General features: G+C 39.3%; 1 protein-coding gene across 13 annotated transcripts in view; it reads left to right on the top strand.

Moving 5' to 3' along the window:
* LOC131433671 (polypyrimidine tract-binding protein 2) overlaps positions 1-22,566 on the top strand; it is a 728,003-nt gene that overhangs the window by 685,864 nt on the left and 19,573 nt on the right. For all 13 annotated transcript variants that reach the window (XM_058600233.1, XM_058600259.1, XM_058600249.1 and 10 more), the window contains one exon: positions 13,862-13,954. In XM_058600233.1, coding sequence (XP_058456216.1) covers positions 13,862-13,954 — 93 coding nt within the window. The remainder of the gene's footprint in view (positions 1-13,861; positions 13,955-22,566) is intronic.

Genomic DNA, 22,566 nt, shown 5'->3' on the forward strand with positions numbered 1-22,566 from the left:
TCCGTGCTAGTGAAAGAATCTTTTCAAACGCAAGCTTCCCCGTTCCGTAAAATCCTTTCCATTTAGCGTGTAACCGTGGCGCCATCGAGCCAAACAAACTTTTAATCCTATTAGAAAAACCCTTCCAAATTCTGTGGCCCTTACCGTCGGTTGCGCACAGTGCCAAGCGAAGACGGAATTTCTTCATCGTCTTCATCGAAGACGACTCCGAACGGCGGCGGGGTCTGGCCAGGAGAAGGTAAAATTCACTACGGAAACTAGCAAAATATGGATCGAAGGAAGATTCCAACTCTTTTGTAAATTATTGATTCACAATCCTTTTTTATCATCTAGCCAGCTAGCTGGCGTTTACATTTGCAAAATTCAACCTACGTTCTGGCGGAAACCGGAAGCACTTCTGCCACGGTTGGTGAAGTTGGGTTGGGATTGAGGAATAAAAATGGGTTTTCACTCTTCTATTATTCTCGCGAACAAATCGTATTGAACTAAGGAAGAAAGGATCCCAACAGGAGCCGCCAGGAAAGGGGTCAAAATAATAAATGTAATATGGCAATAGCAATAGTAATAAAATTCCACGTCTTCCTCCGCATTTATGTGTAAGTTTTGCGGAAGTGAGTGTGTATGGGCGAACGTCTAGCTGTGGTAAAAGATTGGAACGTTGGGGCTATGATTTGAGGTTAGGATGCCGCGTTCAATTCTCTTCGTGTTCGCGTGCTATCGTATGTGGAAACTACAAACGTCACACATGAAGAATCGCCAGACCTCGGAGCTGAGTGCTAGTGTAGCAAGTAGATGGGAGCAGCTTGCCAGAAGACGGAAGTGAATTATGTTTTCACCTTCGGTCGGTTCGGATTGACAACAGAAGCTGGGAACTATACGTTTTTTCCCGGCGAAGAAAGGTCGAAGGAGGACTTTCTAACAGGTATTTTCCTTTGTTGAAATGCGAAGATGGAGCAGCCCCAGCTGCTCGTTCGATGGCAAACGGAAGGATTTAAAGTGCTAACAGGTAGCTTCCGGCTGGGCACAAGTGTGAGCTAGCTCCGAGAGCTAATACACACCGTCCGTGTATTCGCCGTTGCCGTGGGAAAGGTGTGTCTTTTTTTTCGGTCCATCTGAGAAGACGCGGAGTCGACAAAACGGGAAAATTTTTATTTGTACCTTTCCGAACACGCGGAAGCTAATGGCAGTATGTGTGACTTCTCTCCGGTTGTACCGGGAAATGGAAATTTATGATAAATTCCGCTAAAGGAACCACTGAATGAGAAGAAAAGAATAAAAAACAGCGAAGATGCAATTTTGTCGGAGCTCAAAATCTGTGGTAAACTGGAAGCCCGGGTCAAAATATCCTAGTACAATGGTGGGAAGCCATCTGTTTTCGCAGTCCAAGGTGAACGAAAAAAACCTACGTTGATCGATTGATATCATCTGTTGTTTATACTATCTGCTGGTACATATTGCTTGCTAAATCATGTATTTTTTTGTTGAATACTTATTTTTATTCAAATTTAGATGCTGGTGTCGACACTATTCGCCATCGACCAATAGCAAAGCTGTTATTAATCGAAATTAGAACTTAAGAATCATGCAGTATTTCGCTTATATACAGTAAAGTACATGATAAATTACATTCGCTAGAGTTTTTTTTACTACCAGACATTCACTTTTGATGTTCCTCAAGGTAGGCACTTGTAACTTCTGTTGCTCATGTTGTTTACCGATGATGTTTTCCGATTTCAATGCTTCAAACTGTTAAAGACAATGTTAAAGATACAACCGAACTGAATGATCACGAATTCATATCAATATCAGACTTTCACTTTTGATTCAAGGCAATCACGTGAAACCTTTGATTTTCATGTGATTAAGCGGTGATATTTTCCATCATAATTCTTCAAATTTACTTCCGCTGACTTCATTCCTTTACCATCCAAATTGCTAATAGCAATGTTAGAGACATAACCGAATTTGGATCTTTTTTCAAGACAGGCTCGTGTAGCTTTTTGTTTTTTTTATTTGATTTATCGGTCTCGGTCTTCAAAACTCCTTCAAAGTTGAAGATATAACTGAACTAGGTGACCGTGATAGATATCAGATAAGGCAGTCATTTGTGACCTCTGTTTTACATGCGATTTATCGATGATAACTTCCTTTTACAATCCTGGTGCCAATCTGTGCTGATTGCTGATAAGAGAATCGATCGAAATCGATTTCCTGTTGTTTGCGGTCGTTTTTTGTGTACTTAAAAAAATTAGTGCACTGAAAAATGACCTAGGAAACGGCCGAAACGTAGGAAAGTCTACCTAAGAATTTCTAACTGAGGTCGTAAATGGTAATAAAAATTAAGAAAAACTAGATTGTGAAGCACCGATGCAAGAAATAAATTTTAGTAGAATTTCAAAATCCATAACTGGTCCATTCATATCCATAAGTACTTCCTATATAAGTAGAACAACTGATTTTCCTCATCAATCGAGTTAGTCAATTACGAATGAAATATTGAAATTTGAAGTCTTTTCTACTGGAACATAGCGAAATTTATTCTTACTTAGCTTTTTGGTAATCGGACGTGAAATCTGAGATTTCCGTTGGGAATCAAAAGGTTAAAAAATACAAGAGCCTGTTAATCATAGAATCAATCAGTCAAAGAGTTCAAATTTGGGAGTTCCAGAATTCACGAATATACGATTTCAGGAGTCCCAGAGACCAAAAATTCGAGTCCAAATTCCAAGAATTTTAGCACCCGAGAGTCGAAAAAATCAATCGTTTTAGAGTCCAACAGCCAACAAATTCAAGATTCAAAACTTCATGATTCCAAAAGTAGAACAGTTAAAAAACTTACGAATCTTTGTGTTCAAAACTCCAAGACTTTTGAGAATACCGTAAATTTCTAGAGTCCAAATGGTCAAGAGTCAAAAGCTCAAAGTTTAGGAGTTCAAGAATCCAAGAGTTCACAAATTCAAAAGTCCAAGAACCTAAAAATCCAAGAAGTCCAAGAGTCCAAGAGTCCAAGAGTCCAAGAGTCCAAGAGTCCAAGAGTCCAAGAGTCCAAGAGTCCAAGAGTCCAAGAGTCCAAGAGTCCAAGAGTCCAAGAGTCCAAGAGTCCAAGAGTCCAAGAGTCCAAGAGCACAAGAGTACAAGAGTACAACAGTCCAAGTGTCCAAGAGTTCTAAAGTCGAAGAGTTCAAGAGTCCAAGAGTCCAAGAGTTCAAGAGTCCAAGACAGTCCAAGAATCGAAGTTTCTAAGGCCCTAATAATTCAAGAGTCCAAAAGTGTAAGAGTCCATAAGTCCTAGTTTTCAAGAGTACAAGTGTCTAAGAGCTCAAATTCCAAGAGCTCAAGATTCCAGGAGTTCAGCGATCTAATAATCTAAGAGTTCAAGAGTCGATAGTTCAAGATTCCAAGAGTCCAAGAGTCCAAGAGTCCAAGAGTCCAAGAGTCCAAGAGTCCAAGAGTCCAAGAGTCCAAGAGTCCAAGAGTCCAAGAGTCCAAGAGTCCAAGAGTCCAAGAGTCCAAGAGTCCAAGAGTTCAAAAGTTCAAGAGGCCCTAATAATTCAAGAGTCCAAAAGTGTAAGAGTCCATCAGTCCTAGTGTCTAAGAGCTCAAATTCCAAGAGCTCAAGATTCCAGGACTTCAGGGATCTAATTATCTAAGAGTTCAAGAGTCGATAGTTCAAGATTCCAAGAGTCCAAGAGTCCAAGAGTCCAAGAGTCCAAGAGTCCAAGAGTCCAAGAGTCCAAGAGTCCAAGAGTCCAAGAGTCCAAGAGTCCAAGAGTCCAAGAGTCCAAGAGTCCAAGAGTCCAAGAGTCCAAGAGTCCAAGAGTCCAAGAGTCCAAGAGCCCAAGAGTCCAAGAGTCCAAGAGTCCAAGAGTCCAAGAGTCCAAGAGTCCAAGAGTCCAAGAGTCCAAGAGTCCAAGAGTCCAAGAGTCCAAGAGTCCAAGAGTCCAAGAGTCCAAGAGTCCAAGAGTCCAAGAGTCCAAGAGTCCAAGAGTCCAAGAGTCCAAGAGTCCAAGAGTCCAAGAGTCCAAGAGTCCAAGAGTCCAAGAGTCCAAGAGTCCAAGAGTCCAAGAGTCCAAGAGTCCAAGAGTCCAAGAGTCCAAGAGTCCAAGAGTCCAAGAGTCCAAGAGTCCAAGAGTCCAAGAGCCCAAGAGCCCAAGAGTCCAAGAGTCCAAGAGTCCAAGAGTCCAAGAGTCCAAGAGTCCAAGAGTCCAAGAGTCCAAGAGTCCAAGAGTCCAAGAGTCCAAAAGTTCAAGCGTTCAAGAGTTCAAGAGTTCAAGAGTTCAAGAGTTCAACAGATCAACAGTTCAACAGTTCAACAGTTCAACAGTTCAACAATTCAAGAATTAAGAGTTCAAGAGTTCAAGAGTTCATGAGTTCAGGAGTTCATCAGTTCAACAGTTCAACAGTTCAAGAGTTTAAGAGTTCAAGAATTAAGAGTTCAGGAGTTCAGGAGTTCAGGAGTTCAGGAGTTCAGGAGTTCAGGAGTTCAGGAGTTCAGGAGTTCAGGAGTTCAGGAGTTCAGAAGTTCAGGAGTTCAGGAGTTCAGGAGTTCAGGAGTTCAGGAGTTCAGGAGTTCAGGAGTTCAGGAGTTCAGGAGTTCAGGAGTTCAGGAGTTCAGGAGTTCAGGAGTTCAGGAGTTCAGGAGTTCAAGAGTTCAAGAGTTCAAGAGTCCAAGAGTCCAAAAGTCCAGAAATCCAAGAGTGCAAAAGTCCAGAAATCCAAGAGTCCAAAAGTCCAGAAATCCAAGAGTCCAAAAGTCCAGAAATTCAAGAGTCCAAAAGTCCAGAAATCCAAATTTTGTAATGCTTGTCTGTCATCACGCCATAATTCCACAAAATCAACAACAACCTTATTCGAGTGGTGCAGAAAGTAAATGGATAAAACTTTAACTAAACACGCACGTACGCACACATACACACTCATCCGCGCATATCCTTCCGGAACAGCCGAATTACGTGGCAGAGGATTGAAAGTAAAAGCCCACCTAGGAACATGGGGTTCATAAAAAAAACTGCCTAAAGTTTCGCCCATCAACCGAACGGATATGGTAAGTGGCTGTCAACTTTGTTGATCTCTCTCTCTCTCTTTCTCTCTGTCGAGTACAAGGGGAAAGCTTACTTCGGGGCCATTTCCTTGAGAGCTAGCGATAATTGTAGTCCCATATTTCCGGAATGGCCATAATCGTTAGTTCTTTCGAAGACAAACGAAAGTGAAATGGGTTTGGCTAGGAGGACACACTTCTACGATTTCGGACGTATGTTCGTTGCGAAACTAATGAAAAGAATATCCATTAGCAGATTTTGACTAGTCAGCTTATACCGTTCTCGGGCTGTATCGGAGGATTACAGTGAACGGTATGCCGTTCGAATCCGTAGAAGAAATCATCTTGAAAGTCAATTGGCTTTCGTATCGGTTCTGCGCCTCTGCATCCAATCAATCACAACCGGAGTTTTTCACCAAGACTGAACTGAACTCAGAGCCAGCGCCAGGTGAGGATTTAATCCCAGCTTCCATTAGTGTTTGACTTTCTACGTCGGTTTCCCTAGCCAGCTACCCTCCTCTTCTTCGGAAGGACGAAACGGAAATGCCTCAATCAATTAGAAGCACCACTCTGTTGCTTCTTCATTCGACTGATACATCCCTTGAAGATGAAATTTTCCCATTTTCTTGAAGAAGCAGTGCAAATCCTACCTTTTGTTTTACCTTTCTTTCAATACGAGAATGGAAACCGGGGAAGCCAAACGGATGCTGCCGCTGTGCATCTTTGGGATTAGGAAGAGAGAGAGAGAGCAAATGTAGAGCTCCATATTTTCTATATGGCAAGGAGGCTGTTCCCTACACTTTCACTTTCGCGTTTTTCCGCAACGAACCCCCACCCCTGAACGGAACCGGAACACTTCTGGGAAGATGGGAATTATAATGGAATAGAAAACCGGCTTCAGCTGTAAGCTAATTTTAGCGAATGAATGGCACCGATGGATGTATGTGGAATGCTGGTGGGAGCCTCGCACGGTAATCCTACCTTTGTCTGCTATTTACGGTTATGATGTTTTCCTTATTTTTTACGTTTTGTTTTGTTTTGTTTCCACCCGAACTGATGTAGGCTTCCCATTAGAGGATTATTCGGGCGAACGTGTGTCGGTTCTGTGCTGTGTCTCGAGACTATTTTGATGTGCCTGAGCTGTGAGCAGATTCGGTGATTTCCGGAAGGAATTTGCCCAGCCGGTTGGTTGACCGGGAAACAAGGATATCATTCTAACGGTTGGGGAAATCTGTAGCACAAAGCAGTTCGGGGGAAATCTTACGACGTTAGAAATTAGTTTCTTCAGATTGTCAGGCTGTCGCAGCTTAACCTGGTGTCGGTGTCACATAAAGACCGTCCCTCGGATCGTGTATATTTTTAGTGTATGTCAATGATGTGATTTTAATAATCACATATTTATTCAGATTTAACTTACAGCAAATTGAAACGGAACAATTTACATATGTTCAACACTCCTAGCACTCCTCGCTTACACAATTTTCAAATTTTGCCTTAACAGAAGGTCTACTACTTGAATACAAGGTTCAAAAAGCCTAAGATTAGTGGTATTGTTAAGACGTAGAGCTGCCTAACGAGGAAAACAGGCTACCGCAGAGACGGGACTTGGACCCGTAGCTAGCTCCTATCCGGGGAAATCATTCTGCCAATTGAACTACCCTGCACTAGCATAAAGTTGATGAAAAAACTGATGAAACCAACCGTAAGAGAGACCCAATGAAATCTTGTATATCATTACCCAGTTAGGAATTGAAGATGCATTAGATGGTTGACTAGATATGGCTTATTGGTGCTAACTTGCCGTGCAAAGTTTGAATATGTGCGAAGTTCTGTTCAATAGAGCTGCCTTCTGATTTTTTTAACACATCCAAAGTAGTTCCATTGGTGGAATAATTTTAATGAAATTAAAGAAGATTGCTGGTTCGAGTACTGTTTCTGGAGATTTTCATGATTCGCATTTTTTTCATTCCGCTGCAGACTTTAAACAAATTACTTGATCTCATATAATTTTTAGTTTTTCGGAAAAATAAACTGATTTTTTCAAAAGCCTAATAAATTTGTGCTAGGTTTTCTACAAGCTTTCAAGTCAGAGTTTGTTGCTTGGCACAAATCAATTCTAGCTGTCTTTAGTTATCCTTCCACTTCGTTTTCGAGTCGTCAGTGCACTTGCAGTTCAAATGTAACTCTAGATTCGAGTTGGAAATTATTGTAAATTATAAAATGTTCGCAAATTTTTTAAAAGTTTGATCCACTTTTTAATTGAAGAAAACGTGAATTGAAAACAAAAATTAATTTCTGGGTTATTTCTCGACTGTTCGGGTGAATAATTAAATTTCAAATTGTCAAACTGAATGTGATAACAATAGATTAGAGGTATTGCATGCCCCTTACATGTTTTGTTTTTTATTTCGGAAAAATAAACTGTTCCGTTTGACTGTTGTCCATTTAGTACAGCAAGAATAAAAGTATCCTTTTTGTAAATTACTAACTCGATTTTGACTACTAGAAAAATTTTGTAGTGAAAAACTGTGTGATTTTTGGATTGCAACACGTTTCGTGGGATACTTGTTCTAATTGAACAGAAACTAAGTCACTGAATAAAATGTGTAAAATATGTGACCAAATGAATTTTTTTACTAAAAGTCTGATTGATTGTGCTAACAATAAATGAGGAGCAATGCATGACCCCTTTTTAATGGTCGAATTCTTGGAAAAATATTCTTTTTTTTTCTAATGGATTCGTATTTGGAAGTTTGTTGGACTGTTCATTGAAATTTAAAATCATTGTTGTAAAGAATGTTCCAAATTTTGATTGCATTTAGTTCTAAGTTAATTTATATCATTTAGTCAAATGGGCAATTCATTTTCCTAAAGGTCTAAAGTGTGCTAATGATAAAGGTTAGTCATGACCTCTTTCAATTTTCGACTAGCCTATAATAACCGTGTTGGTTTGTTCAAAAATCAGTTTATCATTTTTGAAACAAAAAAATGACAGTATGTATGAAAGTATATGTTTTAGTGAGCTATAAACTCGATATTCATTACTAAAATTTTGTTTATGTGAAATGTGTTCTTAGTTTCTAATTGTAATACTTTCAGAGTTCTACTGAAGGTCGAAATGAGTGTGCTAAACAGAAATAAGGGGCAATGCATGAACTCTTTTAATGATCAACTTTTCGCAAAAAGAACCGATTTTTGGGAAACTAATGAATTTGTGTTTCGAAGTTTGTTGAAATGTTTTCCATTTGTTAAAAAAAAACGATACTTTCCAAGCCGTTCTAATTTAACGGAATCTAAAACGCTGAATATTATTTTGGCAAATTGTGTCATGCTACTGAAACATGAAAATTAGGGGTTATGTTTCACCACCTTTTTTACGATTATTCGAGAAAAAACGGTTTTTGAGAAAAACTAATCAATTTATGTATGTGGAGAAGTTTGCTAGACTTTTTTCCATAAAAAAAGCGAAAGCGTGTGTAAAGGCATATTTTAGTGATGATTCATGTAATGTAGAAATTGACAGCATGTTTTAGTGAACAACTAACTTTATTTTCACTGCTAAAAACATCTTGGTTTTTGTTAAACCTTTTCTAAACTTTTGATTGCAATAAGTTCCGCGGCTGACCTATTTCTGAACAGAATCTATTTCGCGGAATTTAATTTAGCCAAGTTGATCATTCGACTTAAGGTCAAATTGAATGTGCTAACATCACACTAGGGGTAATGTATGCCCCATTATAATTTTAAAAAATTTGGGAAAATAATTTTGTTCATTCGACAGCCTAATAAAGTGTGTTTGGAAGCTTGTTAGAGCATTTTCAATGTGTGAAAAAAACCGATAGTACAAATAAAAGCATTTTTTATGAAGCTGAAAACTTGTTATGAAATTCGTTCCAAAATTTTTATTGTTATACCATCCGCGGCTTATCTGTCCTAGACAGAATCTAAGTCGCTGAAAATAATTCAGCCAATTTGGTAATTCTACTAAAGGTCGTATTCAGTGTGCTAACAACAAATTTAGAATCAATGAATACTAGCGCCTTATTACTTCAAAATTTTCGGAAAACAAATTTGTTTCATTCGAAAGAGTAGTAAATTTATGTTTGAAAAGTTGTTGGACTATTTTCCATATATGAAAATAAAACAACAACATGTAAAAGAGCATATTTTTTAGTGATGAGTAATGTGATGTAGAAATGAGGGGCATTGCATGACCCCTTCTGATGTTCAACTTTTCTGAAAAAAAGAACCGTTTTGTTAAAAATCTAATGAATTTGTGGTTGGAAGGTTACTGGACTAATTTCCACATTTGTGAAAAAACGGCCGCATGTTTTAGTGAGCGGTAAACTCGGGTTTCTCTGCTGAAAAAATCTCGGTTTTTGTGAATGTTGTTCTAAAGTTCCCCGGCCTACCTATTCTAATTGAACAGAACCTAAGTTAACCAAATGGGTAATTCTACTGAAGGTCAAATTGAGTGTGCTAACAATAAATTAGAGGCAATGTATGCCCCCTTATAATTTTATTCTTTTCGGAAATAATAAACTGTTTCATTCGACTAGTGAATTTGTGTTTGGCAGTTTGTTGAACTGTTTTACATTTGTGAAAAAACGATAGCAAGTATAAATGCTCATGGTTTTAGTGAGCTTAAAACTCGTTTTTAGTACCATTTTAGTACCGCTTATTTTGTGAAACTTGTTTCGAATTTTTTATTGCAAAACGTTTCGCGTGGCTTACCTGTTCCGAACAGAACCTAAATCGTCAAATGCATAATAATTTTACTAGAGGTTAAATTTTATATGCTAACAACAAATTAGGAGCAATACATGCCCCCTTATAATTGTCAATCGAAAGACTACTGAATTTGTGTTTGGAAGTTTGTTGAGGTGTTTCTCATTTATGAAAAAACGATAGCATGTATATTTTCTAGTGCTGAGTGATCTAATGTAGAAATAAGGGCCATTGTATGACCCCTTTCAAAACTCAATTTTTTGGGAAAAATAACGAGTATGTTGAAAACCTAATTATTGTTAGTGTTTCGAAGTTTGATGGACGATTTTCCATTTGTAGAAGAATTCAGCAAGTTTCATTTTTATCAACAAACTCAATTTTCACTACTAAAAAGCTTCGGTTTTTTAAAACATGTTCAAAATTTTTGATTGCAATTCGTGCCGAGGCCTATCTATTCTAATTGAAAAGAAGCTTTCTGTCAAGTCACTGAGTATACCTGAGTATAATTTAACCAAATGGGTCATGCCACAGCGGGCCAAATTGAGTATGCTAACAACAGTTTAGGGGTAATGCATGCCCCCTTATAACATTAATATTTTCGAAGGGGGTGGTAGGGTCTGAATAATGAAAAAAAAAAAACATCATTTTGTAATTTTTTCGTTGAAAAGTATCGAGAAATAAGTCGGGGAAGAGATATTTTTGAGAATTGAATATTGGTGCAGTAGTTTTTGTATGAAGATGGACATGGACTTTCAAAACCTGCTTTCGGGAAAAACGCGTTTAAAGTATTTTGTCTATAAAATCGAAGGAATCAATTTATTACTCTAGGGAGCTCGTAGGCTCTATCATTCTCATAAAATCATATTTTTTCTTTTGTATTTTGGTATAATGAAACATTTCAAGAATATTTTGTCAAGTTTTTTAATCAATCAAAGCAGAAATCTTGGACATGTTCGCCAAGCTCTTACTTCTTCGCAGTATGAGTAAGCAAAGATAAAGGTCCATAACTTCCTGAGTTTTGTTCCGATAGCCTTGAAAATTTCACAGAATATTCTCGAAATATTTTACTATAAGAAAATACAAAGAATAAAAAAAAATGATTTTTTAAAAGTGTTCAACCCTACCCGTTCCTTAAAGAATTTGTTTTTTGTGAAGTAAAATCTGTATTCTCAGTACCAGAAGAAAGAAATCGTGAAATGTGAAACTTGTTCCAATTTTTTCTATCTGTTTAAGTTAACAACAAATTAGGGACAACGAATGACTATTTCCATGACCTGACCAGAATCTAACGGTGAACATCTTTTATTTTATCTGTACCATCAATCCATCGTGTTAGGTCATTGATATACAAAACGAATAAAAGTGCTTCCAGGTGGTAACCTCGAGGCTAAGATTTTCGATTAGGATCATTTCATCGATTTCGCGATTAAACTTTTTTATATCGAAATGGGAGCATCTTGTACCGCTTCTCTTACGGAGAGATTTTTCCGATAAATCGGATCGAAATTTAATGCTTTCGAGGGAATGACGAGTGTTCTTTGAAGTACTACGGTGGTAAACGGAATGGGCTACAAAATGACGAGTCATTTCCACACTCCTGCAACCACGCGCAACACGCATCCACCCAGTCATGAAAGATGATTCGACATATGCTGGAAAAATGAAGAAGATCCTAAAGCCGTCCGATGGTAGTTATTTACAGGAAACGTCGATGTTCGATACTTTTGCGCTTTCTTTCCTCACAGGCCGAGGACAGTGAAAAGACGTGGAATTCTTTGACAAATAAAGCAATAGATTTATATGTACTTTTATTTACGACGTACTCCGTTTTGGCATCTCCCCGTCCGCAGGTTTCCAAAGGAGCCAAAGATCTTGACTGAGGAGGACGGTCGCCGGTCAGGCAACGAACAATATTCGACCCCTGCCTCTGAATGCTTTTGGTCGGGAAACAGTTTTTTTTCTTTTTTATATTTCTTTTGTGTCTGTGGGAAGCTCATGTGGTGGCTGAATGAGAGTCAATATTTGGCCAGCCACCGACGGCGAGGCGAAGAAATATGACTCAATGGGATTACATCTTCGCGACACCGGTTGGCCCCCGGATGGCATCGATAGGTGGTGAATTCCTGGGGTTGGAATGGGAGAAGAGATTATTTACGATGGGGGATCGCCATTTCAAGCCATTTCCTCGGGAACTATGCGAGCTCCCGGGCAGGTAGGTGAGTATAAAATTCAATATTCTTTTCCGTCACTGACCGAAGAAGAGATGCTAGTTCAGTGACTTCAGCTGAATTTAATTGAAAATATCATTCCGCTTCGGGTCGCTAGAATTGCTCAATTAGTAAGAGCTGAGCGATGGCTTCCGGGAACTTACTTTGGGAAAATTTAAAGCCGAGTGATGTTTCAATCAGTTTCGAAATGAATCTTCGTAATTTCGACGGAGTAAACTTTTCGGTAAAGAAGCAAAGCACTCACGGAGGCAGTCAAGTGTTTCTAAAGCAGCTTAGAGCGACGAGGAGAAATGCACTTTTCAAGTAATTATATGATTGAAAACCGGCTCCGGGTGAAATCGGATTAATTCCAACTAGTTGGACCGTTACTTTGAACTTTCGAGCCGTAAAATCCTGCAAGTTTATTCAATATTCATTTAGATAATTCTACTTAGTCATTTATTATTATTGTCGTTTGCCGAACAATAGAAGGGCCGAGAGGTGCTACTTAAACCGATCGATGCTCAAGAGGAGCTATTTTCTGAAAATCATTACCCCCCGTCCAACACATATTACAAACTCATCCAGCCTGGCTGTGGATAGGATCTGACGTCAATCGGGAACCGGGATCCTGTAAAACCACAGCAATTTTTATCGCTTGCTACACTTGTTTGCGCGCACACCTGGGCCGAAGAGGCAGCCATGAGACAACACATTTGCGCCTAAAAGGTGGGCAAACCGCAACTCTTTTGAGCTGTCGAAAATGTTGCTACTGTGCTACTGTTGCTGTTGCCTGTTGTGACGTTGCTTGCGGTCTATCATCATCCTTGTCGTATCATCATCCACAGAAGGGGGGCGATATGATGCTGGTCGTCGTGGTTGTTGCCACATTCAGGAAAAAGGCACATTTTCGCCGCTTCTCGAGCCTCGTGCACCGCGGCGGCCGCCCATCCCGGCCTGGCACTGACACAAACACACACACACATACACACACTGGGTTGCTTTATTTGGAGCGCAACAAAATCCTTGAAAGTGGTTTTCCACGCTCGGTCGGTCGGTGGTTAGTTGGTTTGGGTATTTGGTGACACAGCAAAGCGTAAAATTGTCGTAAAAAAGTGCGGTGGTGAAATAGTTCGGGAATCGCGAAAAACGCCCAGTGAACCGTGCTACCGTGGGACCATGGTGATTAAGAATTCACGGAAAGGATAACTTTTGCGCACCGTTCTACCATACTGCAACTGTCCAGTGGAGTTGCAAGCGGAGGGACAAGATTCCGATGTTTCTGGAACTACTTTTATTATCTGGTTTTGGCTTGAGAATGGCTCATCGCCGCCGCACAATGTTAGCAAAGAGGATCAACTGTTGTAAAAGTTCATATCGTTAACAGAATTTGCGAGGGACACCACTGTACGTTCGTGTGTGTGTGTGTGTGTGTGTGTGTGTGTGTGTGTGTGTGTGTGTGTGTGTGTGTGTGTGTGTGTGTGTGTGTGTGTGTGTGTGTGTGTGTGTGTGTGTGTGTGTGTGTGTGTGTGTGTGTGTGTGTGTGTGTGTGTGTGTGTGTGTGTGTGTGTGTGTGTGTGTGTGTGTGTGTGTGTGTGTGTGTGTGTGTGTGTGTGTGTGTGTGTGTGTGTGTGTGTGTGTGCGATTGCCGTAGTTGGAAAGTATATGATAGTCTGGTTTAAATTACACTTTTTTCTGTCATACGATTCTCTAGGTCTAAGGGCTTTATTTTTAGTTGGTTCTTTTACTGTGAATTTTGTTTTATTCTTAGCAGAAAGGTCAGTGTTCAGTAGAGTAATACTAATAAATTTTCATTTTTCTTCCTCCGTAAATTTCAACAACTCAACAATGATGGCAATATGGCGACCGTGACGATGCGTTCCAACAGGGGTGTATGGTGATGTACAACGTGTAAAGATTCTATACAACAAGAAAGATTCAGCACTCATCCAGATGGCTGAACCTCACCAAGCGTATTTGGGTAAGTAGTCGGATCAAGTATGGAAAGGTTTGGTTGATTCAGAGCTTTTAGATGTGATGAACTGTTCTTCAGAAATGAAGCGTAATTATTATGTAGTGACAAAATTCAGACTCAAATGGCAAGAATAAATTTTTCATTAACAGGGCATAAACAGTTCAAACGAAACTAGTTTTGCCACATAGCAGTTCAAGTTGAATCGCTAAGTGTTTGCCATTAGGTATCACTGTTAGACTTTCTACTTCGCCGTTTGAGTTGAACTGTTAAGTCTTATGGCTTGCTATTGAATCTTATCTTTATCCAACTTCCGGTTCCGGAGTTACAAGGTAATATGTGCAAATCTATGAGAAAATACACAATCCATTTTCTCGGAAATTTTCTTTACCGAATTTTTTACAAACTAAGATGCAAATAAAAATTCTAGAATTTTTTTAAAAAGTCTGCAAAAAGTTGATCTAAATCGGACTTCCGGCATCGGTATTACAGCGCGATTTGCTATTTCACAAGAGGGACTTGCAAATTTTCCTAAAATTTGCTGTTGAATTCATCTTGTTGGCAGATCTTGTTAGTTAGTGAATATATAAATTTACTTTGGGACTACTAGTCCCTGGTTTCCGCTTCCGAAAGCACTGGTAATAGTGAAGAAAAGCTCCAAAAAACAGAACTCACATCGATTACTCGGCAACGGTTAAATCGTTTTTGCACAAATCATGATTCCAATTAAAGCTCTCATTGTCTTAAAATATATTGTGCAATTTCATCCAGATCCGAAATTATAGGTCGATGAATATCAAAACTTTCAAACTGTCATACAAATTGATGCAAACCCGGTACGTGCTGGTACGGAAGAAGAAAACACCACCTTACCTTACCTTACCTAACAGCTATAGGCCTGGGGTGTCCTTTGCTGTATCAAGCATACGTCTCCACATAACTCGGTCCATGGTTGCTCGTCGCCAGCCACTCAAGGCACGGATGCTTCTGAGATCACCCTCCACTTGATCGATCCACCTTGCTCGCTGCGCTCCTCTTCTTCTTGTACCAGTCGGATTAGATTCAAGAACCATTTTCACTGGGCTGTCGTCCGACATCCTTATGACATGCCCAGCCCATCGTAGACGTCCGATTTTAGCTGTCCGTACGATGGGTGGTTCTCCTAGCAGCTGTTGCAATTCGTGATTCATACGCCGTCTCCACGTTCCGTCTTCCATCTGCACTCCGCCATAGATGGTCCTCAGTACCTTTCTTTCGAAAACACTGAGGGTGCGAAAACACCACCGCTTTGTTCAATTTTGTATAGCGTTCAGGGTTGCCACATTTAAATCGATATTAACTTGACATAACTGTTTACAAATTGAACAGGTTATGGTAGTTCAAACCGAAGAAAATTTTTGATTTTATTCAAGTTTCTAAAAAAAAATCTTGACAGAATCTTCTAGTAATGTTTTTGAAAATATAAGTAATATGAGAAAGACATCATTACACCACTAGGAATTGTTTCAAACTATGATATTGCGAACATATAAAAGTATTGACTAATTTTAGCTGACCGATGAGTTCAAAACCGACAATAGAATCTTTACTATCTTTAACAAAAAATTCTGCTGACTAGTAAACAGAATATTTTGTAAGTATTCACGTAAGGGCAAAAATATACTTAAACATACACTTTTGGTAGCAATCCCTGATGAAGACGATGACAAAATGTCGAAACGTCAGAAGGGATTTTTAAAATCTGTTTCAAATTTAGTTAAAGACTTTATGCCGAAAGCAAAACAAATTGAATCCTCTTAAAGGTTTCATCTCTTGATTATTTGTGATTAACCCTCTCTTGACAGATGATAGAAAATCCTTCTGATAGATTTTGTTCATATATCCGACATTCAATTTACTGTAAATTATAAATGAAAGATACATTTTGCAAAGCAAATTTTCCCGTTCAAAACTTCACTGAAGAATAAACGTTAATCGCAGTCCCGATCGCAAACATTGAAGATTCAATCAACAACCTAAACGAGTTTTGTTTTTGTTTCTCCACTCATTCGTTCTCGGTGGCGAACGAAGGAGAGAATATTCAATCGAAACTTCCAGTTTCGGCAATGACAATAATCGATTTACAATTATTTTGCCTCTAATTGAACATGTTTTATATTTTTAATTTCGAAAGAATTTTTGAAGCATAGTAAGAAACAATTTTAACAATTTCTGTTTCTGTGGAAAAAATAAGAACTGGAAATAACTGACTTCTCTTTTTTAACACTGTTTTGTAGTTTTGTCAGAATCGGTACATGTCAATCTAGGCTGATTTGTCGAATACACAAATTGCTAGCTAATCAGAGATCGTTTATTACTATGCAATTTATTTATTTATATGTTTATTAAACACCCGTTGCATCCTAGTTTGGGCTTTTGCCGGGGAAACAAAGTTATGTTTCTATTGTTCAAACAGCTTATTGTACGCTCTAGGCAGTCGACCACCTAGAGCTCAATATGTAAAAAGGTCCACTGTAGGCCATGGGCTGCCCAGAGCGTAATATTTAAAAATACGATGAAAAAGATAAGATTTGATTCGTAACAGCATATTGAAGGGTTGGATTAGTTCAATTTTAAGTTCGCTTCGCTCGAATATTACCAATTCCATGGCGTTACGTTCCTTTTGTGAAATTAAACCATTCCGTTTCCTGAGACTTTGCAGGCGAATATTTTCGTACTAAACCATTGCAACGACCCTAATGATTCTTCCCGATCGAAGTCGATATTACGACAACTGATTGATAAATCTTGCATTGAATCTGCCAACTCGGGTGACTCACCGTCTTTCCGTTGAATAGGCTAAGCAAGAAAATTGCCTATATCGATTGTCTTTCGATTGAGATGATTTCTAATTCTGGTGGAAGATAATGGATTTTATCTGATAAACGATTCGTTGGTTGAATTTCACGTGAACTTCAAGCAAGCAAAACTTCTAATGACTAGGTATGATCATTCAATTGACGATGAATTTTGGGAGCTTCATTTGAGTATGGCAACAAAAGTCAAATGAATGAAAGTCAATCGCCATAAATTCCATTTCCATCTAATATTCGATGGAAAATAAAATTTTTTACCGCACTGCTCGGAAGTACTAGAGCTGATTGGAGCCCATGTAAAAGAAGAAACATTGTCCTTGGGCTTAAATAACTTCTTGTTCAGTTTCTTACGAACAGTTTTTTTGGTAATATTGACATGTGGCCAGTTGATGGTTGTAGGTGACAAGGGATTTGCATGGAATTCCGACGTCCTGACCGAATGTCACATAAAAAGTATAGGTTTCTTTGTGCGTATGTGTAAAATTTACGTACGCCTTTTAAGATACGGGGGAAAAATTTTACACACTTCCTGTTCCCTGAAAATAATATCTTCGTACTGCGACATGGATTTTCGAATGTATTCGTCGTTGACGCCTGAGTGTAGGCTATGCACACGACAACAATCCTTCACGTACACTGGTATGTTGTACTTGATGTTTTCCATATAGTACTTTTTTGTAGGAGCTGGGGTCCATCGGGAGATTGATAGTACTAGTTTCTGGTCTGATCATCTGGAAATTCTCTGTACAATTCTAGTTAATCCTGATCAGCAGCGGAGTAGCAAACAGAATTGGTCGCTCAAGCTCCGCATAGTGCATATTGTTGTAGTTGTTATTAGTAAGTTCAATTGCTTTGCTCTCATTACAGAATTGATTGCAGATTACACTGTTCGGTTTTATTCAGTGGAAACAAATCTACCTGTTTTGGATCAAGTTGCAATTGCTTTTTAAAAGAGCTTCTCCTATAAACGGGATTTTTGGTTTCTTCATTCCGAGCGTAGTTAAAAACTATAGCCTACCTAATCTAAAATTTTTATGTAGTTTTTTTCTGTACAAATTTTATGTAAAATTATCGAGTTGTTCCTGAGATATGGTTGCTCGAAGTGGGACATGTTATTTTTGCAGAGGTAAACGATGTGTATTGCACAGGCTCGGAAGTTGATTCTGGAACAAACAGTATCACATGTTTTTTTTGTTTGTTTTTGAGTTCTTTATGAAAAACGCCATTTTTTGTTATAATATTTCTACAAAAAACTGTAACAAAATGATAAGTTAATCGTTAAATTTGTTTAAAAATAGGGTTGAATAGAAAATGGTTTTTTACAACGGTACTCCATTCCCAATTTTGAATGGATTACCGTTGTAAACAACCATTTTCAATTCAACCATTTTTTAAACAAATTTAACGAAAAAAAATTGCGAATTTTGTTACAGTTTTTTTTATAGAAATATTTTAACAAAAAACGGCGTTTCGTAGAGAACTCAAAAACAAACAAAAAAAAACATGTAATACTGTTTGTTCCAGAATCAACTTCCGAGCCTGTGCAATGCACATCGTTTACCTCTGTCCACTGTACTGTATACGTTTTAATATGACACAATCTTTTTTAAATCGGTTAAGCTGTTCTTTAGTTACACACCAGTTTAAAAAAAACTTGTCCAACTTTAAACAACCATATCTCAGGAACAACTCGATATTTTTACAAAAAATTTGTACTGTGCCAGTATCTAATTTATGTATTTGTTCATAACACTTGTTATAACTTGACAGTCCTTTTAAATTCCCACAATCGGTTGCAAAAAGAATAGTAACTACACAGAAATTGAAGACTATGCAACAAGCCACAGTTTTTTCGAAGCCACGCTCGAAATGTAGGGAAGTAAAACATCGTTTACAGGAGAAGCTCGCCCTAAATAAAGTCTCCATTTTCCTGCCCTGAACGTGCCGGTTTCAAGTCGTCAATGACGGTATATTCTGCGTAGCCGTCGGTACCTTTTATTCGTAAAGTTTACTACTTTCGAAATTGGTCTAATTGTTCATTTTTTGTTTCTGTCGTTTTCTGTCGGCTTTAAGCAGTTTATACAGAGACCAATTTCTTATCATTAAGAAAGCATGAAAATTAAAAAAAATCTTCGCGTTGGATGCATCTAACCTTCCTAAAAACAGAATATTCCAAAGAGTCACTATAGGGATGTTTGAGCCCTGACGTTGTCCTGATGGGATACGACACCTTTTCGGTTGACCAATTCTGGACGTTTCTTGCCAATCGCTAGGTTTTAATTAATTGACCAAAAATGAGAACGTGTTGATGATTCTGAGCAGTGTTTGGTCATGTTTAAACGTAACAAACCGGATTTTTTGCGTCGATATGTGACAATGGATGAAACATGGATTCGTCACTTCTCTCCGGAATCTAAACGATCGTCATCTGAGTGGACAGCAACTGGTGAAGCGCCCGAAAGCACAACATTCGGCTGGAAAGGTTATGGCCTCGGTATTCTGTGGGATGTGCGTGGTGTAATATTTATCGACTATCTTGAAAAAGAAAATACCATTAACAGTGAATATTATTTGGAGCGTTTGAAGGCTGAAATTACAAAGAAAAGACCGCAAATTTTGTATCATCAAGACAAACGCACCGTGTCACAAGGCAAACTACATGAATTGAACTTCGAATTGCTCCCACATCCCCCGTATTCGCCAGATTTGGTTCCAAGCGACTACTGGCTGTTCGCAGACATGAAAAAAATGCTTGACGGTAAGAAATGTCGCTCGAATGAAGCGGTTATCGCTGAAACTGAGGCCTATTTTGAGACTCAAGATAAATCGTTCTACAAAAGGGATATTGAAATGTTGTTCTTGATGGAGATTGCGTTGATGAATAAAATAAATTTTGACCAAAAAAAATCGTGTTCTCTTTGTTAGGACCGGGACTTTTCAGTCCATGTGTTATTACAATTCATAGAAAAATATCTTCATGTTGGATGCATCTAACCTTTCTAAAAAAAACAAGAAATTCCAACGACTCACTACAGGCGTGTGTGAGGCCTGACGTTGCCCTGATGGAATGCGACACCTTTTCGGTTGACCAATTCTGGACGTTTCTGACTAATCGCTAGGTTTTAACGGTCCAGTTGTTAACAGAAGAGATCCGAACCTAGTGATTGACCTTATGAAAGCTTGTGTCTTACCGCATGGACAACTGTACTTTTTTAGGCACCATTCGAGTTGCTTTTCCACTCTTTGACCACGATCGATTTTGCACAACGGTGATGTAAGCGATTCACTTACATTAGTTCCTGAACTGGGCAATTCTGCGACTCCAGACATGCCAGTCGACTTCATTTATCTCTGTGAATTGATTACTTTTTTCAAAGTTTCCTTGAACAGAAAATGTGGTTTAACTACAGTACGAACAGTGAGGGTCTTAGTAGACTACCTTACTTAAGGAAATTAGTAGAGTTTAGAGGGAAACGATTTAAATGAGTAAATTTGAACCGATTTGAGAAACGAAACATTTACATCGCTGTTCATTGTGCAAATACTGAAAGAAAAGTGGTCGTTTTTTTTCTTGTCATAAATATGCACCGTTCCACCGTGCACCAGACTTTTGCCCGTTCCAGCTGCTCGGTTGAGTTACCTTCATTGCCCGAAGGTGGCAAAAATCTTTCCTACTGCATAATAATAGCCGTCACAGCTCTCAAAGGGCCGGCCTGTGTCCAGACGCCGTGGACCACGAAATCGGGGAAGTCCAACAAAAGAAGAAGGTATTTTTTCCGGTCATTCGACAAGTTTTTCTTCCGCACAAAAGAATCACCACTCTGAATAGCGCCCTCTCCCCTCTGCTTGGATTTGCCTACCTTACGAAAAACGTCCGGGGTCCGTCCCAGTGTTGTAGCGCGAAAAACTTTCGCTCAAGGTGCACCGGGTTTCTCCCTCACTTACTCTGCAATTTGATTCCCTGTTGCGGGGATACTATTGGCAAGATTATAATGCGGGAAGCTAGTTCTCTGCTGAATGCATTTGCTTCGTTTTTTTTCGCCTGAAGTGCGACTACCGGCAAGGTAGGAAAATTTGCTTATTCTGCCTGTTGAATGGGTCTTCCCTTCACGATCGTCATTTTTTCCCGACTGGGAGTGGTTCTCGCCCCGGGGAGGGAGAAGAAGACTTACAGGATGGGTTTGTGTTTTTACATTAATGGCATCAGCAGCAGCAACAGCAGTACCGAGCAGAGCAGAAAGAAAACCACCGAAATAAGAGAAAAAAAATAGTACATTTCGACTCTGTATGGCCCACTTGTTCGCTCGTTCGTTCGTTCGTTCCTTCATGGCCTCGAAGCTACTACCCCCTACCTCGAGTCCAGCGTTTTCCCTTCGGGAGTTGTTATTTCATTTTGTACACACAATAAATCCCATAATAAATAAGTAATCAGTTGGTTGTGAATAAAGCGGTTTTTTTTACATTCTCATGCACGGAGGAATGTTTTGGAAAGGTGGATAATTTAATCATTTGCTGTGCCGCTGCTGGGCACTGTTCTCGAGTCCGGTATTGACCGTACAACGAACCTAGAGAACTATCATTTTTTGTTTAACAATATTTGCTTCAGTTTCTCGACTTCACGGCTTTTAGAACTCTAGTCAATTTCAAACTGGAGTTCGACTGAGCATTAAAAAGTGTTGATTTGTTCAACCTTAGTAAATAATTGGTTTGGAAAATATCGGTAAAAAAGCACATCGTGGTTTACAGTTTCCGTCATCGACGAGGTTACGGTTATCGGAATCCACGAGCACAAACCGATAACTGCGTATAACAGAAAATTATGGGAGCAAAAAAAACAAAAAAAAAACAAAATGTTTCAACAACTTCAACACAATAGTACAGTATGATGTTTTTTTTTCTGTTGTTGTTACCACAACTTCTACCTTCCACGGAACAACCGAACGGGAAAAAATGGCATCAGTGAACATCCTGACAGCGATATTTTAATTCAATGCCCATTCCAGCGCGCAGTAAAACCCCAGCCGCCGGTGACTGGCTGTTCGGAAAATGAAAAAATAAACTGTTGAAACCGGAATAACACAGAAAAAAGCACCGTACATTTTTTAATCCATTTGAATCGAATCCTTGTGCGAACATCAACTGGCCCTAGTGCCGGGATAAATAAATAGGACAACCGAACGGAAAAATTGAATGAATACGAGCAGCCGGACCGACATCTGGCGGACGCCGCCTTCCGTGGTGCGGTGGCCAAATCCATCGAACCCTGAATCGAATGCTCGAAGAATGCAACTTCGTCGCACGTTCCTGGCGAGTTTCGCTCCGCAACCACCCGGAACCGAAGGGGGGAAGGGGTGGATTTTTTCGTGGGCATTCCAGGATATTCCAGCGATCCCGCGGGTAAATATTTTGTAACGCAGTCAATTTCCTGTCGGTTATTCTGTGTTGTTGTTTTATATATTTATTTTTTTTATTTCGATTCGTGTCGTTCGCTCCGGTGCAATCGTTCGGTTGTTCGGTTACGCTGCACGCCAAGGTTCCGCCGCGGGTCAGCGGAGAAGTGCATCGGCACTCAAGTGCCGCGTGTCAGCTTAAAGTCGATTACTTGCTCGCGATTTCAGGGATTTGTAAGTTGGACGTAAAATGAAATCAGTCGGCGTTCCGTGCGTAAGCGCAATTTCCTGTCGATTAAATCCCAGCGGGGGTGGCGGTGGAGAGTGGGGAAGTGGGTTCATACATGCGCTTGGTAGATTTTCTTTCCTGCGAGGG

Source organism: Malaya genurostris, chromosome 1 (assembly GCF_030247185.1).
Source record: "Malaya genurostris strain Urasoe2022 chromosome 1, Malgen_1.1, whole genome shotgun sequence".
Lineage (NCBI taxonomy): Eukaryota > Metazoa > Arthropoda > Insecta > Diptera > Culicidae > Malaya > Malaya genurostris.